A 17,628-nucleotide genomic window follows, 5' to 3' on the forward strand; every position below is an offset into this window, starting at 1 on the left:
CTGATGATGCTACCTTCCACAACAGCGCTTCTGTTATGTCTTCCTTTTTCCTCAACCGAGGATCCCCCCCACTGTGGCTGACAGGGCCCTCAATCGTGTCCGGCCCATTTCCCGCACCTCTACCCTCACCCCTTCCCCTCCCTCCCAGAACCGCGAGAGGGTTCTCCTTGTCCTCACTTTCCACCCCACCAGACTCCACATCCAAAGGATCATCCTCCGCCATTTCTGCCACGTCCAGCGTGATGCCACTAACAAACACATCTCCTGCTCCCCTCCCCTGTCAGCATTCCGAAGGGATCATTCCCTCCGTGACAAATCCATTCATGGAGCAAAGGCAAAGAGTAAATCCACTCCTCCATTACCCCGACACCTCGCCCCTTCCCATGGCACCTTCCCCTGCAATCGCAGGAGGTGTAATACCTGCCCTTTTACCTCCTCTCTCCTCACTATCCAAGACCCCAAACACTCCTTTCAGGTGAAGCAGCAATTTACTTCTTTCAATGTAGTATACTGTATTTGTTGCTCACAATGTCGTCTCCTCTACACTGGGGAGACCAAGCGCAGATTGGGTGACTGCTTTGTGGAACACCTTTGCTCATTCCGAAAACATGACCCCAAGCTTCCTGTCGCTTGCCATTTCAACACACCCCCCTGCTCTCATGCCCAAATCTCTGAACCAGATTGCTGCAGTGTTTCAGTGAACATCAACGCAAGCTCGAGGAACAGCATCTCATTTACCGATTTGGCACGCTACAGCCTGCCGGACTGAACACTGAGTTCAATAATTTCAGAGCATGACTGCCCCCTTTTTATTTTTATTTTTATTTTAATTTTATTTTAGTTTGTTTCATCATTCATTTTTTTACCATGTGCCTGCCCACTTTTTTTTCATGTTTGTGCTTTTGGCCAGGGCTGTTCATTATTCTGTCATTTAACACCCTCTCTGCACTAACACTTTGTCTTTCACCACACCATTAACATATCGTTTGCCTTTGCTCCATGACCTTGTTGTTAGTTATTCTCTGTGACCCTCTGTCCTATCAACACCTTCCCTTTTGTTATCTTTTGCTCCACCCCCGCTTTATTTGCTGAAAACCTATTACATTTCTAACCTTTGACAATTCTGATGAAAGGTCACTGACCTAAAACGTTAACTCTGCTTCTCTCTCCACAGATGCTGCCAGACCTGTTGAGTATTTCCAGCATTTTTTTGTTTTTATTTCAGATTTCCAGCCTCTGCAGTATTTTGCTTTTGTTTATCCCAGTTTCTCTAGGCTTGTCACATTAATTTCCTCCACTTGAAACCTTTGATTCTTTCACATAGAACAACTTAGAAATTACAACACAGAAACAGGTACTTCAGCCTAACCAATCCATGCTCATCCTCCAAATGAGCAGGAGTTCTAATCCCACGGGCCTACCCTATTCTCAATTCCTTTGACCAGTTTTCCATCAACCATCTGTGTAATGTATTCTTAAATGTTGACATAGTATCTCAATCAGTCACTAATTTAGGGCAAGCTTTTGGCTTAGTGGTAGCATTCCTTTCCTCTGAGCTAGAAGGTGGTGGGTTGGAACCCTGCTCAAGAAAGTCCTGGTGAGCTCTATCTCTGAAATCTGGGTCCAAGTCCAGTGAAACATTTGTGCCTGGAGGATGTGGTGATCCCCTTTCCTTCTTGGGAGCAGCTTAGAATTCAGCAAAGGAGGACCAAGGGATTGATTAAGAAGGGAAAAATAGAGTACGAGAGCAAGCTTGCGGGGAACATAAAAACTGACTGTAAAGGTTTCTATAGGTATGTGAAGAGAAAGAGATTGGTGAAAACAAATGTAGGTCCCTTACTGTCAGAAAAAGGGGAATTTATTATGGGGAACAAAGAAATGGCTGACCAACTAAATGCATATTTTGGTTCTGTCTTCACAAAGGAGGACACAAATATCATACCAGAAATGTTGGGGAACACAGGGCTTAGTGAGAAAGAGGAACTGAAGGAAATCAGTATTAGTAGAGAAATGGTGTTGGGGCAATTGAAGGGATTGAAGGCTGATAAATCCCCAGGGCCTGATGGTATGCATCCCAGAGTACTTAAAGAAGTGGCCCTAGAAATAGTGGATGCATTGGTGGTCATCTTCCGAGATTCTATAGACCCTGGAACAGTTCCTATAGATTGGAGGGTAGCTAATGTAACCCCACTATTTAAAAATGGAGGTAGAGAGAAAGCAGGGAATTATAGACCAGTCAGCCTGACGTCGGGAGTGGGGAAAATGCTAGAGTCCATTATCAAAGATTTTATAGCAGAGCACTTAGAGAACAGTGGTAGAATCGGGCAAAGTCAGCATGGATTTACGAAAGGGAAATCATGCTTGACAAATCTACTAGAATTCTTCGAGGATGTAACTACTAGAGTTGATGAGGGGGAGCCAGTTTATTTGGACTTTCAGAAGGCTTTCGACAAAGTCCCACATAAGAGATTAGCGTGTAAAATTAAAGTGCATGGGATTGGGTATAATGTATAGCGATGGATAGAAAATTGGTTGGCAGACAGGAAACAAAGAGAAGGGATAAATGGGTCTTTTTCTGAATGGCAGGCAGTGACTAGTGGGGTACCGCAGGGATTGGTGCTAGGACCCCAGCTATTCACAATATATATTAATGATTTAGATGAGGGAACTAAATGTAATATCTCCAAATTTGCAGATGACACAAAACTGGGTGGGAGGGTGAGTTGTGAGGAGGATGCAGAGAGGCTTCAGGGTGATTTGGACACGTTGAGTGAGTGGGCTAATGCATGGCAGTATAATGTGGATAAATGTGAGGTTATCCACTTTGGTAGCAAAAACAGGAAGGCAGATTATTATCTGAACGGCTATAAACTGAGAACGGATGTATGCAGCGAGACCTGAGTATTCTCGTACACCAGTCGCTGAAGGTAAGCAGTCAGGTGCAACAGGCGTAAAAAAGGCAAATGGTATGTTGGCCTTCATAGTGAGAGGATTCAAGTACAGGAACAGGGATGTCCTGCTACAATTATACAGGGCCTTGGTGAGGCCACTCCTGGAATATTGTGTGCCATTTTGGTCTCCTTATCTGAGGAAGGATGTTCTTGCTATAGAGGGAGTGCAGCGAAGGTTTGCCAGACAGATTCCTGGGATGGTGGGACTGACGTATGAGGAGAGATTGAGTCGGTTAGGATTATATTTGCTGGAGTTCAGAAGAGTGAGGGGGGATCTCATAGGAACCTATAAAATTCGAACAAGACTTGACAGGGTAGATGCAGGAAGGATGTTCCCGGTGGTGGGGGAGTCCAGAACCAGGGGTTATAGTCTAAGGATACAGGGTAAACATTTCAGCACTGAGATGAGGAGAAATTTCTTCACCCAGAGAGTGGTGAGCCTGTGGAATTTGCTACCACAGAAAGCAGTTGAGGCCAAAACATTGTATGTTTTCAACAAGGAGTTAGATATAGCTCTTGGGTCTAAAGGGATCAACGGGTATGGGGCGAAATTAAACTCAGGTTACTGAGTTTAATGATCAGCCATGATCATAATGAATGGCGGAGCAGGCTCGAAGGGCCAAATGGCCTATTCCTGCTCCTATTTTCTTTGTTTCTATGTTTATGTTTCTTATTGTATGGGCTGTGGGATGCCATTAAACCTCCCACTGTGTAGGACCATTCACCCCATCAATTGTTGTAAGGATGGCTATAGATGTGGAATAAGTGTTTAAGTGCAGATCAAACTGGTAATCAACTTGTGAACTCTTCCACTACATCACTGTAGTGTACGGCTACTTGAAGGAAAATCAGTGGCAAACCAGTAGGGGGCATTCAAAAGCGAGATTCTACCTATACAGCGTAGACGTGTCCCCACAAAGATAAAGGGAGGTACCGCCAAATCTAGAAGCTTACAGGGTAAGATTAAGCAGAAAAAGAAAGCTTATGATGGTCTGCCCCCAGACCTCAAACAAACCTGAGTGAACTGATTCGCTATCAACCACCATCCACCCCACCCCCATCCCAACCCTGATTGCTGGTCTGATTTTATCCTCACCAAATGCACAATCTCTTCCAGTCCCCCATCCATCCCAATTGCTGGTTGGATTCTCTACTCTCTCACCAAACCCACAATCTTTCCTGGCCCCCAGCTGTGATCTTCAACTGTTGGCTTTCCTGCCCGCCGGTTGGCCTGTAAAAAAAAAAGGAAGAGCTGCTGTTAAAATCGACGAGGCCTCCACATTCCTGAGTTTCTCCACACCCTCCGCCTGACAAAGGCAAGCCCCACTCCCTCCCTGTCTCCCTTTAAATATGTGTGTGTGGGAGAAAAAAAGTTGAAATATGTTCACATAGTGTGAACCCTCCCTCAGGAATAATATAACGGATTTTTAATACTTACGGTTCCTTCCAAGGAAGTATATGGAGACACTAAATGATTTAGGTTTTGCATAAAGAAGTTCAGCCATGTTTATCTGTATTTTTCAGTGACGCACATGCCAGAGCCCACCTTGCTCTCAACGCTCAGCAGCCTAAGGGCCATTATCCATGGGAAAGAAATTTGAAGGCATTTGATGATGAGGAAGTCTCACGGCAAGAAGATGGGAGGACTTTCACAAACGTTGATCTATACAATAAATACAGGTTCATCACCACTTTTTTTTTGATAATCTGATATCTGTACCGGGCAGGCCCATAGTTTTTTTTAAAATTCATTCCCAGGATGTGAGCCCCATTGGTGAGGCCAATGTTTATAGCCCATCCACAGTTGCCTTAGAGAGGGTGGTGGTGGGCTGCCGGCTTGAACCACTGTAGTCCATATGGTAACGGTACACCCACCGGTTAGGAGTTATAGAATCTAGAACCAGTGACGGTGAAAGAGCGACAATACATTTCCAAGTCGGGATAGTGTGAGGCTTTGAGCGTAACTTGATGCTCCCAACCACCTGCTGTCCTCTTCCTTTAGGTGGTGGAGGTCACAGGTTTGGGAGGTGCTGCTGAAGAAGCCTTGGCCAGAGGTTGCCAGGATGCTGTTAATGACTGGCCAGTTAGTCTGTCCAATTAATGGAATGTGGAGGTATGGGCCTGTCACTTTGAAGATGGATTCCTTCCTGTTTGGTTCCACATGGCCCTGGAAGCCATTGCTTTAATAGGTGGACCTAGCTGAAAAGCAGTGGGGTGGTTACCAGCAGCTCTTTGCTGGTCAATCGCAGTTTTATCCAGTTTAATTCCAGGGGTGCCCATGGAGTCCCAGTCAACCAACCTGTGCCTACACTCACTTAACGTGGATAATTGGAGGCCTCCTCTTCAGGGAGTGCCTCCGTGTCAGGCAAACAGCAATTCTCCAGGCGTACATTGCTCAGTGGATCGGTTTGGACATTCTTAAACGTGGTATTGCGTTAATTGTGTCTCCTTGAAAAATTTAACTTTTCTTCTTACTTTTAATCACAATTTTAAAAGTTTACACTGTTACTATATTAAAAAATTATCCACAGAGCTAAAAGTCAGTGAACATCAGGGTGTAATTGCCAGAGTATGCCCACTGGTACCTTCCAGCACTGACCACACTAGAATTTGTGTAATTATCCCTGCCCACCTGCGCCATCTCGAGCACCTACCATCCCTTGAGAACACAGTGCAGCAGATGAACGATTTGCCTTAGGAGCTGGTGCTTGGCCTCCACTAACTCGACCCCGACCAGTCCTGAAGGAAAACAATACAGACACATCCACAGGTCTGCTTTGTAATGGTTCCACATTTAACTGCTGCGCAACACATTTTCTCTGGAGGTCCAGACCATGATGCAGCTGAGACCCCTTCCAGATAAGGCTCACTTCCATCATTTAACAGCCTGATCCCTTCCTGGCTGCACCAAGTGCTGATATTCAGTGAGCCCAGTGAGGGGCAAAGCAACCCTGGCATTAGGAGTTTCCTCCCACATTCCCCTCCTAACCAGGCCCTGACCTCTCCCGTTTTTCTGTGTCAGTGGTTTTGTTTGGGCAGTTGCAGGCTCAGCTCCCCCACAGGCCATTTGGGCTTTGCTGGAAGACCCGCATCCTTTCGGAAGGTTTTTGGGGGTAATTGATGCAACTCACAGATCATTCACCCACAGGCCCCGGCCTAAGCCTCTTAAACCACAACAAATACATCAGCAACAGTTTCATTTCGAAGAAGGATACATCATAAACTGCAGCTGTCCTTGGCTTGTGTTGGGAGTTCCGGAGATGAACGCGCGACCGGGCGCGGAAGTGACACTGGTAGAGAAGAAAGCTGATGACATCTTTCAACGCTGGACACTGAGAGAGGATAACAGGTAGAAAAATCCTTTATCCAAAGCTTTGCTAGTAGCCAAGTACTGTGTAGTTATTATTGAGTTTGCTTTATTTTAAAGTTTGTTTTCAGGAAGTGGGTGGCGATAGCAAGGCTGGCATTTATAGCTCATCCTTAGTTGCCCTGGAGAAGATGGTGGTGAACTGCCTTCTTGAATTGCTGTAATCTTGTGTGCCGAAGGTGCTCCCACAGTGCTATTAGGTAGAGAGGTCTGGGATTTTGGCCCAGCAACAATGAAGGAAGGCCCAATATATGACAAAGTCAGGTTGGTGTGTGACCAGAACCGAATATAATATCCCAGAGGTTACATGGAGGGCTGCCGTGAGAATATTTATGAACACAGAGCTATTAAGTTACCAGTCGATTTGTGGAGTGAGTTTTAATGAAGAACTGATATGTAAGGGATTTGCACCAGTTGTCTATACGATTTCAGTGCGCATGTCCTGCAACACAGTTCCAGACAGGACCGGAAGCAAGTACTTGTTTGCACACCTTCCTGCCTCTATACTAAACAATCTTTTTTTTTTCTTAACCAACTTCCTGGAATTTTTGCATCAGTCATAAAATCTGCTTTTCACAATATCTCATATGAACTCTTCATTGCAGTGCTTTTGTTAAATAAAAGATTATAGATATCTAATCAAAATAGCCATTGAAAAAAAAACACTTACCTTTCAGTCTTTATATTTATTCTTTCCTGTTTTTGAAGCTATTCCATTGCAATATTTAATTTACCCACACCCAACTCCCTTGACCATTCCCACAATAGTGCTGAGCACCCAACTTCCCTTCCTGGCTCCCATGTTAGGTGATATTGTTAATGGTTCTCTCTCCTCATGTATTGTCCTCCTCTGCTTCCAATCTGCTGTCTTTTTTTCAATCGTTCATGGGATGTGGGCATCGCTGGCAAGGCCAACATTTGTTGCCCGTCCTTAATTGCCCTTGACAAGGTGGTGATGAGATGCTATCTTGAACCGTTGCAGTTCATGTGGTTCGGGTACACCCACAGTGCTGTTAGGCAGGGAGTTCCAGGATTTTGACCCAGTTACAGTGAAGGATCAGCGATATAGTTCCAAGTCGGGATGGTTAGTGACTTGGAGTGGAACTTGCAGGTGGTGGTGTTTCCATGCATCTGCCGCCCTTGTCCTTCTAGGTGGAAGAAGTCGCAGGTTTGAAAAGGAGGTGTGGTGAGTTGCTGCAGTGTATCTTGTATATGGTACACAGGGCTGCCATTGTTTATCGGTGGTGGAGGGAATGAATGTTGAAGGTGGTGGATGGGGTGCTGATCAAGCGGGCTGCTTCTTCCTGGATGATGTCAAGCTTCCTGAGTATTTTTGGAGCCGCACTCATTCAGGCAAGTGGAGAGTATTCCTGACTTGTCTTCACCCCACTCCTCATAAAATCAACCCTTGACCCCTGAGTCCTTGCAAACCACCACCCCATTTCCAACCTCCCTTTCCTGTCCAAAGTCCTTGAATGTGCTGTTGCCTCCCAAATCTGTTCCCATCTTTCCTGGACTCCATATTTGAATCACTCCAATCAGGTTTTTGCCCCTGCCACAGCATTGAAACAGTTCTACTCAAAGTCACAAATGACATCCTAGGTGACTGTGACAAAGGAAAACTTTCCCTCTTTAGCCTTCTCGAGCCGCCTGAAGCCTTTGACAAGGTTGACCACACCATCTTCCTCCAACATCTCTCCTCGTCTAGCTGGGTGGGTCTGCACTTGCCTGTTTCCATTCTTACCTATCCAGAGATTCACCTGCAATGGCTTCACTTGCCACTCCTGCCCTTTACCTGTGGTGTCCCCCAAGGATCTAAATTTGGTCCCCTCCTATTTCCCACGTACATGCTGCCCCTTGGCAACATCATCCAAAAGCACAGTGTCACCTTCCACATGTACGTTGACAACACCCATCTCTACCTCACTACCACCTCTCTCATCCCCTCCAGTGTATCTAAATTATCAGACAGCTTGTCTGATGCCCCACACTGGATGAGCAGAAATTTCCTCCAACTAAATATTGGGTAAACTGAAGCCACTGTCTTCAGTCTGCACCACAAATTCTGCTCCCTAGCTACCGACTCCATCCTTTTCCCTTCCCCTCCCGAACCTCTCTGCCTTTCTTCCTCTCTTTTCTCCTTTAAGACGCTCCTTAAAACCTACCTCTTTGACCAAGCACTGTCCTAATATCCCCTTATTTGACTCGGCGCCATATTTTGTTTGATAACCCTCCTGGGACTTGGGACTTTTTGTCACTTTCAAGATGTATATAAATACAAGTCATTGTTGTTTTTCAGGGTTGGCCCACAGATAAGTACTTCTTGGTCTATAAAGTCTTGTCCAATTCTGTGTAAATATTCTGGCCTATTACGAAGGCTTGTCAAGTCAGATTCCGAGTTCTGTAATGTGGAGAATTGTAAATAAGGTCGGCCAGGTTTTCTGAGTTCATCATTTCCCATGAGAGAGACACATTTCGTCCTTTCATTCTGTTCAATATCTCTCTGAGTTGAAGTATCATGTACATATAGCTGAGTCCAGTGAGTATACATATTTCAGTGCTTGTCAATTGTTTTGCTTTGTAATTCAGAGTTCCTGCCCTGTCACATTGGAATGCACATGACGTACAGAATCATAGGGCTGAATTTTATCATCCCTTTAGGGACAGGCAGGCAGGTGTGGGGACTGTAAAATAGCAAGGGAAGGTGAGGGGTGGAGTGTCTGTCGCCTTCCCGATGCCATTCTGTTTTGTTGGTGGAGGGCAAGGCCGAATGGCCTTCCTGCCCAGAGGCCAATTGAGGCCCTTAAGTGGCCAGTTAATGGCCACTTAAGGGCTTCTTCCTGTCGCTGCTGCCATTTTACTGGTGCGAGAGGAGCGCCCTCTGAAAAGGTCACCCAGTAACACCAGGCGGCCTCCCTGTGGGCTGGGAAGGACCCTCCTGCATGGGCAATCTGTGGCCCACAGACGGCCCCTTGAAGCAAAGTCTGCCCCTCTGCCAACACCCACCCCCCCCCCGTCCTCACAAACACCTACCCCACCACCCCACACTGGGGCCTCCTGGACTGGCATCGGCAAGGCCACCCCACATGCCTGAGGTCCAGAGGTCCAGTAAAATAAAAGCAAAATACTGCAGATGCTGGAAATCTGAAATAATGACAAGAAATGCTAGAAATACTCAGCAGGTTTGGCAGCATCTGTGGAGAGAGAGGCAGAGTTAACGCTTCAGGTCAGTGACCCTTCATCAGAACTTAAGAGTTCTGATCCAGAGCTCCAGCACTTCTTCCGGTCCTGGGCCTCCTGCAGTACTGGCAGTGGCCACCACTCCTGGTGGCACTGCTGAGCTGCCAGCCCACTGATTGAAATCCCCTTCCTTAAAGGAAGTTAATTGGCTGCCCGTCGTGGAACTCGGCCGGGGGTCTGAAACCGGGCCAAGGCAGGATTGCCCCCAGTGCCTTCTGACTCATCGCCGCGACCCCCCCACCCCCCACCCCCCTCCACCCATTGGGGTAAAATCCAGCCCATAGAATCATAACAGCAGGGAAGGTGGCCATTTGCTCCTTCATGTTCCTGCCAGCTCTCTGAAAGGGCAACGTCCACACCCCTGCCCTTACCCCATAGCCCTGCAAACTTTTTCTCTTCAGCTAGTCATCCAATTCCCTTTTGAAAGCCACGATTTAACCTGCCTTCACAACACTCTCAGGCAGTGCATTCCAGATCCTAACCACTTGCTGAATGAAAGAAAAAACATTTCCTCATGTTGCCTTTGGTCCTTTTGCCATTCACTTTAAATCGGTGTCCTCTGGTTCTTGACACTTGTGCCAATGGGAACAGCTTATTCTTATCTTCTCTGTCCGGACCCCTCATGATTTTGAACACCTCTATCAAATCTTCTCTCAACTTTCTCTTCTTTAAGGAGAACAGTCCCAGCTTCTCCATTCTATCCACATAACTGAAGTCCTTCATCCCTGGAACCATCCTGTAAATCTTTTCTGCATCCTCTCTAATGCTTTATAATCCTTCCTAAAGCGTGGTGCATGGAATTGGACACAATGCTCCAGTTGAGACCGAACCAGTGGTGATGCTTAACAACAAATTCACTGACTATAACAAGGGGCCAGCTATCAGGAATAAAGTAATAGAATTAGTTTTTAACCATTTCAACATACATTTTGGAGGGAAAGTCAGTAGAATTTCATTACATCAATTTTATTCTCTTCTGACAATAATATACTTAAGATGACAGACTTAAGAATTGGGCCATTTTGTTAGATCAGATTACAAGGTGATTTGAGAGAGGTGTTTAAAATTGTGAAAGGATGTGACAGAGTCGAGAGAAACAGACTGTTTTCAGTGGCTGAGGGGCCTAGAACAATGGGATATGTATATATGATTACATGTAAGAGATTTAGGATAGACAACAGGAAACATCTGTTTTACACTGGGGTTTGTGTGGCTGTGGAATTCACTACCAGAGTCAATAATTGATGCCAACTTTTAAGAATAAGTTAGATAGATTAGTTGAAGGAAAGCTGGTCAAAGGGAAATGGGAACAGAGTGGGTACATGGGATTAGGATACTTCTTGTGTGGAGGACAAATACTAACTTGGACTGGATGGGCCGAATGGCCTGATTGAGTTTCGTAATTTCCATGTAGTTCTATTTAGAACAGCAGCAACTCGCATTTCTCCAAACTCATTGGCGACATCACTGTAATAACATGGGCATCATATCGGACAGCACATAAACCAAGGCTAAATTTACCACAGTCAATGGGGCAGTACAATTGCCCTTGATATTCTTGGACTAGGGAGGGGAAGAGGGTCAAATAAAAATCCAGGGCACGAAACAGCTAATTAATTAATCCTACTCCCTCCACCCTGCTTTTCTTGCCACAGCCCTGCAGATTTTTCCTTTTCAAGTATATATCTAATTCACTATTGAAAAAGTCTGATCCTCACCACTTAATTTTTCTCCATGTATCGTGCACATGCAACCCTTTATGAATGATACATTAGCTTTTATTGCAAGGGGGTTGGTGTATAAGAGTAAGGATGTCTTGGTGCAATTATGTATAGCTTTGGTAAGACCACACCAGGAGTACTGTGTACAAATGTGGTCTCCTTGCCTCAAATGGGGTGCAGTGAAGGTTCACTAGATTAATTCCTGGGATGAGAAGGTTGTCCTATGTTTAGACATTGAGTAGAATGGGCCTATTTTCTTGGGAGTTTCAAAGAGTGAGAGGTGATCTCATTGGAACTTATTAAATTCGTAGAGGGCTTGACAGGGGAGGTGGTGCTGTAGTGGTAATGACTAGTAATCCAGAGGCCCAGGCTAGTGTAATAAAAGCAAAATACTGCAGATGCTGGAAATCTGAAATAAAAACAAAAAGTGCTGGAAATACTCAGCAGGTCTGGCAGCATCTGTGGAGAGTGAAGTAGAGTTAACATTTCAGGCCTGTGACCTTTCATCAGAATTATCATCAGATTTTCACCAGACTATTAGCCCAGGCTAGTGTTCTGATGACATGGGTTCAAATCCCGTCGCGGCAGATGGTAAGATTTGAATTAATGAATCTGGAATTTGAAAAAAAAAGCTAGTATAATGGTGACCATGAAACCATTGTCAATTGTTGTAAAAACCCATCTGGTTCACTAATCTCCTTTAGGGAAGGAAATCTGCCGTCCTTACCTGGTCTGGCCTACATGTGACTCCAGACCCACAGCAATGTGGTTGACTCTTAAATGCCCTCTGAAATGGCTGAGCAAGCCACTCAGTTCAAGGCAATTCAGGATGGGCAATAACTGCTGGCCTAGCCAGTGATGCCCACATCCCACGAACGAATTTAAAAAAAGATACCGAGAGGATGTTTCTCTGGCTGGTGATTCTAGAACTAAGGGTCTTTGTCTCAAGATAAGGTATTGGATATTTAGGACTAAGATGAGGAGAAATTTCTCCACTTCGAGGGTTGTGGATCTTTGGTGTTCTACGGATGCTCAGTCGTTGAGTATGTTCAAGACTGAGATTGATAGATTTTTGGACACGAAGGAAATCAATGGATAGGGAGGGAAAGTGAATTTGATGTTGAAGTTGAGCCATGATTTTACTGAACGGTGGAGTAGGCTAGAGGGGCTATATGACCTACTCCTGCTCCTATTTCTTATATGCTAATGTTTACTCTGAAGTGCCAGGAAAGAGAGATCTGCCTTGTTAACCCTAAGCTGAGCCTGTGTGAAATAACGTAGCCATGCTCTGACTACAGAGGAAAACAACTCAACCCCTATACATTGACTATCAACAGGACCTTCCATTTAATGGGTAATCCTGATCTGGTGCTCGCAGTCTCAATGCCCCAAATTAAATCGGGTGATGGCAAGAGTGTGATGGAAATTCAGGGATGTTCAATTATCCTGCAGGTCAGCATCATTTCCATTATTCTATTCACTATTTTCTTTTAAACTGTGTAATGTTACGGCCAGGTGAGGAGGACGTTCCAGGTTCCTCTCTTGCCTTTCCTCTTATTTGACCGCAACAGGGTTTATTCCTTTTTAAACAGTGGTTGTGCTTACCACCTCAGTGAATGTTTTACCTTTTACCTTTGATGTTATCGTGAAAGAACCAATCGGACAGGTTTTCTTGAGTTTAAACAAGAAAGAAGTGAGTTTATTACACTTAACCCTCGAAAACCGATCTAGAAAAAATAATAAATTTATGCTACATATTCACGCACACATTGACACGGGACTCACACATGCACACAGATAGATTACAGAGGGAAAAATAGATTTTGTGGTTGTATTAGAGTCCAGAATAAATGGGACTTAAATGCACAGTCTGCGAAGTTGGATGATTCTGTGGTCTTCTGGCTGAAGTTGTATTCTTGAAGTCCTTGGCTGGTCAAAGTGCACTTTGTGGCTAGCCCGCCTAGCTCAAGGCTTTCTTGGAGACAGACTTGTAGGTGGCTCTCTTCCCCTGGTCTCTGTCTGGAGCAATCTGTAGGTTTGGAGGGTCCACAGTCACAGACAAGGTTCAAACTTGTGTTATCTGGAGGGAGAGAGAGACAGAGAGACAGAGAGAGAAGGGCACACAGCCTTCCTGCTGCTGCGCATTCCGAGTTGATGCCCATCTGTCTTAATTCAAGGAAACTTTTTGGCTTTCATAGAGATGGACAGACGGTCACATGAAGGCCTCCGTGTATTTATTGGAACCTTCTAATGTTAATCGAAATTTGGAATTGGCTTCCCAGTCCCCAGGATGCCAATAATTACACTTGAAGGGGGTTTGCTCTTTTAAAGTCAAGGTATTAGGATTGCTTTGAATGCCATGCTAATGAAGCAATCTTAGGTAATTCAATCATTTAGAGCAAGCAATTGTTCTGGGTCCATGCTCCTCAAACCTCTGTCTCAGGTGGGTCTTTGGAATGTGAGAAGGTGTTTCAGATGCCAATTGGGGTGGCCATATTGGCTGCTAGTTTTTTATACTATACTATAACTATACAAAAGTTAATTGCAGTATTTTATCCATTAGAAGTTTAATGTAAGTTTCCAACCAATGGATTAATAATCCCTCATTTGGTGTATCGTGTTTCCTTGACAGAAATTATAATGAAACATGAACGTATATGATGTAGTGCTAAATGTATTATTGTATGGCAATTAAATAAACCTGTGCCAAATAAAAAAAAAGTCACAGGCTGAGATAATGCTGGGATAATGCAATGCAGTGACAGTAATGTCCAGTTTACTGTGACCATCATCTTAAGGGTGCATTTATACTAAAGCTTTCCACTTTGTGGCATTGCAGGAGTTAGGACTGGAATTAACTCTAAGGTGGAGGGGATAGTCTCACGCTGACTTAAATCTCACACCGACTTACATTGGACACTGCATGGAGTACAGTGCCAGAATGGGTTTAAAAAGTAGCTGAGTTGTACCATGGTGAGACTTCACTCAGAATGAACACCCTTGCCTCTGATTCAGAAGGCTGTAGAGTCAAGTCCTGCTCCAGAAACCTGAGTGCACAACCAAGCTGACACTTTGTTGCAACATTTGGGGATGGATGTGAAAGATCACATTACCCCTTTCAAAGACGAGCAAGGGCTATCTTGGTGTCCTGGCCAAAATTTATCTCTGATTCAACGCCACTGCAAGCAGTTTATCTGGTCATTTATCTCATTGCTGATCATGGGACCTTGCTGTACACAAATTGGCTGCTCATAGTGTCAGCTGTAGTGGCAGCACTCTTGCCTCTGCGTCAGAAGGCTGTGGCTTCAAGCTCCGCTCCAGATCTTGAGCATTTAATCTAAACTGTCACCTCAGTGAAGTTCTGAAGGAATGCTGCGCTGCCAGAGCTGCTGTTTTCCAGGTGAGATGTGAAAGTAACGTCTCACCCGTCCTCTCAGGGATATAGAAGATCCCTTGGCAATATTTAAAGAAGAGCAGGGTAGTTCTGGCCAATGTACTTGCCTAGATTATGTGCCCAATTCTCTGGAGTGGGGCATGAAAACATGATCTTCTGACTCAGTGGCAAGTGTACTGCCAATCCAAGCAGAAATCCATGTTATCTTAAAATGTTCTACTTTTGTAATGGCAGCTATAAAGATCTCATTATATGTGGGTTTATGTTTCCTCGATGTAATATTTTTAAAATCTCATCACAGAAGTATAAAGGGTACAGTTATGGAGTCGCTAATCAGAAATGGTTCTGGATGCCAGAGATGAAAGTGTTGAGTGCTTTTTACACCTCAGTATTGGACAATGAAATTACAGCAGCCAACCAGGCCTCTGTCTGCACCTTCTGTATCTGTAGAACAGAGGAACTAGATCAACCTGTAAGTGCATGAGAAGCCCTGTTACCATTGTAATTTTTTATAAATTGTATTGAACCTTTTAACTGACTTATATTCGCAGGTATGTGGATGTTTGGAGCAGTTACACCATCCAAACCAGGTTTAAGAAAGCTGGTTTGCTTGAATTTCTGATGTTATAGAAATGGAGCAATAATGAATCACAGAATTGTTATTGTGCAGAAGGAGGCCATTCAGCCCATCGTGTCTGTACCAGCTCTCTGAATGAGCAATTAGTGCCATTCCCCCACCTTCTCCCCGTAACCCTGCACCTTCTTTCTTTTCATATAACAGTCTAATTCCCTTTTGAATGCTTCAATTGAACCTGCCTCCACCACACTCTCAGGCAGTCCATTCCAGACCTTAACCACTCGCTGCATGAAAAAGTTTTTCCTCATGTCGCTTTTGCTTCTCTTACCCATTACTTTAAATCTGTGCCATTTTGTTCACGATCCTTTCATGAGTGGGAACAGTTTCTCTCCATCTACTCTGTCCAGACACTTCATGATTTTGAATATGTCTATCAAATCACCTCTCAGTCTTCTCTTTTCCAAGGAAAACAGTCCTAACATCTCCAATCTATCTTCATAACTGAAATTCCTCATCCCTGGAACCATTCTCGTGAATCTTTTCTGTACTCTCTCCAATGCCCTCACAACTTTCCTAAAGTGCGGCACCCAGAACTGGACGCAATACTCCAGCTGAGGCCGAACTAGTGTCTTATACAAGTTCAACATAACTTCCTTGCTCTTGTACTCTATGCCCCTATTAATAAAGCCCAGGACACTGTATGCTTTATTAACCACTCTCTCAAACTGTCCTTCCACCTTCAATGACTTATCCACATATACACCCAGATCCCTCTGCTCCTGCACCCCCTTTAGAATTGCACCCTTTATTTTATATTATCTCTCCATGTTCTTCCTACCAAAATGAATCACTTCACATTTCTCTGCATTGAACTTTAGCTGCCACTTGTCTGCCCATTCCACCATCTTGTCTATGTCCTTTAGCAGTTCTACACTATCCTCCTCACAGTTCACAATGCTTTCAAATTTCATATCATTCACAAACTTTGAATTTGTGTTCTGTACACCAAGGTCTAGATCATTAATACATATCAAGAAAAGCAAGCATCCCATCACTGACCCTTGGGGAACTCCACTGCAAACCTTCCTCCAGTCCGAAAAACATCCATTAACCACTATTCTTTGTTTCCTGTCACCAAGGCAATTTCGTATCCATGTTGCTGTTTCAGTGCTGTATCCCTAAATAAATAATAAATAAATAAATAACTTTGCAACAAGTCTGTTGTGTGGTACTGTATACCTTTTGGAGGTTCATGTACACCACATCAACAGCATTGCCCTCATCAACCCTCTCTGTTACCTCCTCAAAAACTCCAGCAAGTTAGTCAAACATGATTTCCCCTTAAGAAATCCATGCTGGCTTTCTTTAATTAACCTGCATTTGTCCATGTGACTATTAATTTTGTCCCGAGGTGTTCTTTCTAGAAGTTTCCCCACCACTGAAGTTAAACTGACTGGCCTGTAGTTGCTGGGCTAATCTGTACACCCTTTTTTGAACAAGGGTGTAATGTTTGCCATTCTGCAGTCCTTGGGCACCACCCCAAAATCTAAGGAAGACTGAAAAATTATGGCCAGTGCCCCTGCAATTTTCACTTTCATTATCCTAGGATGCATCTAATCTGGCCCTGGTGCTTTATCCACTTTAAGTACAGGCAACCTATCTAATACGCCCTCCTTATCAAATTTTAACCCTTCTCATGTCTGAATTACCGCCTCTTTCACCATCGTCTGGGTTGCATCTTCTTCCTTGGTAAAGACAGTTGAAAAGTATTCATTTAATACCTCAGCTATGCCCTCTGCCTCCATGTGTAAATCCCCTTTATGTTCCCGAATCAGCCCAACTCCTCCTTTTACCACCCTTTTACTATTTATATGTCAATAGAAAACTTTGGGATTCTCTTTAATGTTAGCTGCCAGTCTCTTTTCATGATCTCTCTTTGCTGCTCTTATTTGCTTTCTCACTTCCCTTCTGGACCTTCTATATTCAGCCTGGTTCTCAGTAGTATTTTCTACCTGGCACCTGTCATAAGCACACTGTTTCTTCTTTATCTTAATCTCCACCTCTTTTGCCATCCAGAGAGTTCTGGATTTGTTTACCCTCCCTTTCTCCTTCGAGGGAACATAACTTGACTGTGGCCAAACTATCTCTTCTTTGAAAGTAGCCTATTGTTCAGCTACTGTTTTTCTGCCAACCTTTGACTTCAATTTATTTGTCCCAGCTCTGTTCTTACCCCACTGAATTTGGCTTTCCCCCAGTTAATTATTGAATAGTTCATTTTCCTTTTCCATAATCAGCCTAAACCTTATGATACAATGATCACTATCCCCTAAATGATCTCTGACTGATACTTGATCCACTTGGCCCACCTCATTCCCAAG

At 44.3% G+C, this 17,628-nt stretch overlaps 1 protein-coding gene across 5 annotated transcripts in view; it reads left to right on the top strand.

The window, feature by feature from the left end:
* The window catches only part of LOC137377181 (doublecortin domain-containing protein 1-like), an 822,721-nt gene that overhangs the window by 643,780 nt on the left and 161,313 nt on the right, over positions 1-17,628 (top strand). For all 5 annotated transcript variants that reach the window (XM_068046610.1, XM_068046609.1, XM_068046608.1 and 2 more), the window contains 4 exons: positions 4,476-4,631; positions 6,100-6,300; positions 12,617-12,731; positions 14,975-15,145. In XM_068046610.1, coding sequence (XP_067902711.1) covers positions 4,476-4,631; positions 6,100-6,300; positions 12,617-12,731; positions 14,975-15,145 — 643 coding nt within the window. The remainder of the gene's footprint in view (positions 1-4,475; positions 4,632-6,099; positions 6,301-12,616; positions 12,732-14,974; positions 15,146-17,628) is intronic.

Source organism: Heterodontus francisci, chromosome 14, assembly GCF_036365525.1.
Source record: "Heterodontus francisci isolate sHetFra1 chromosome 14, sHetFra1.hap1, whole genome shotgun sequence".
NCBI classification, from domain to species: Eukaryota; Metazoa; Chordata; class Chondrichthyes; order Heterodontiformes; family Heterodontidae; genus Heterodontus; species Heterodontus francisci.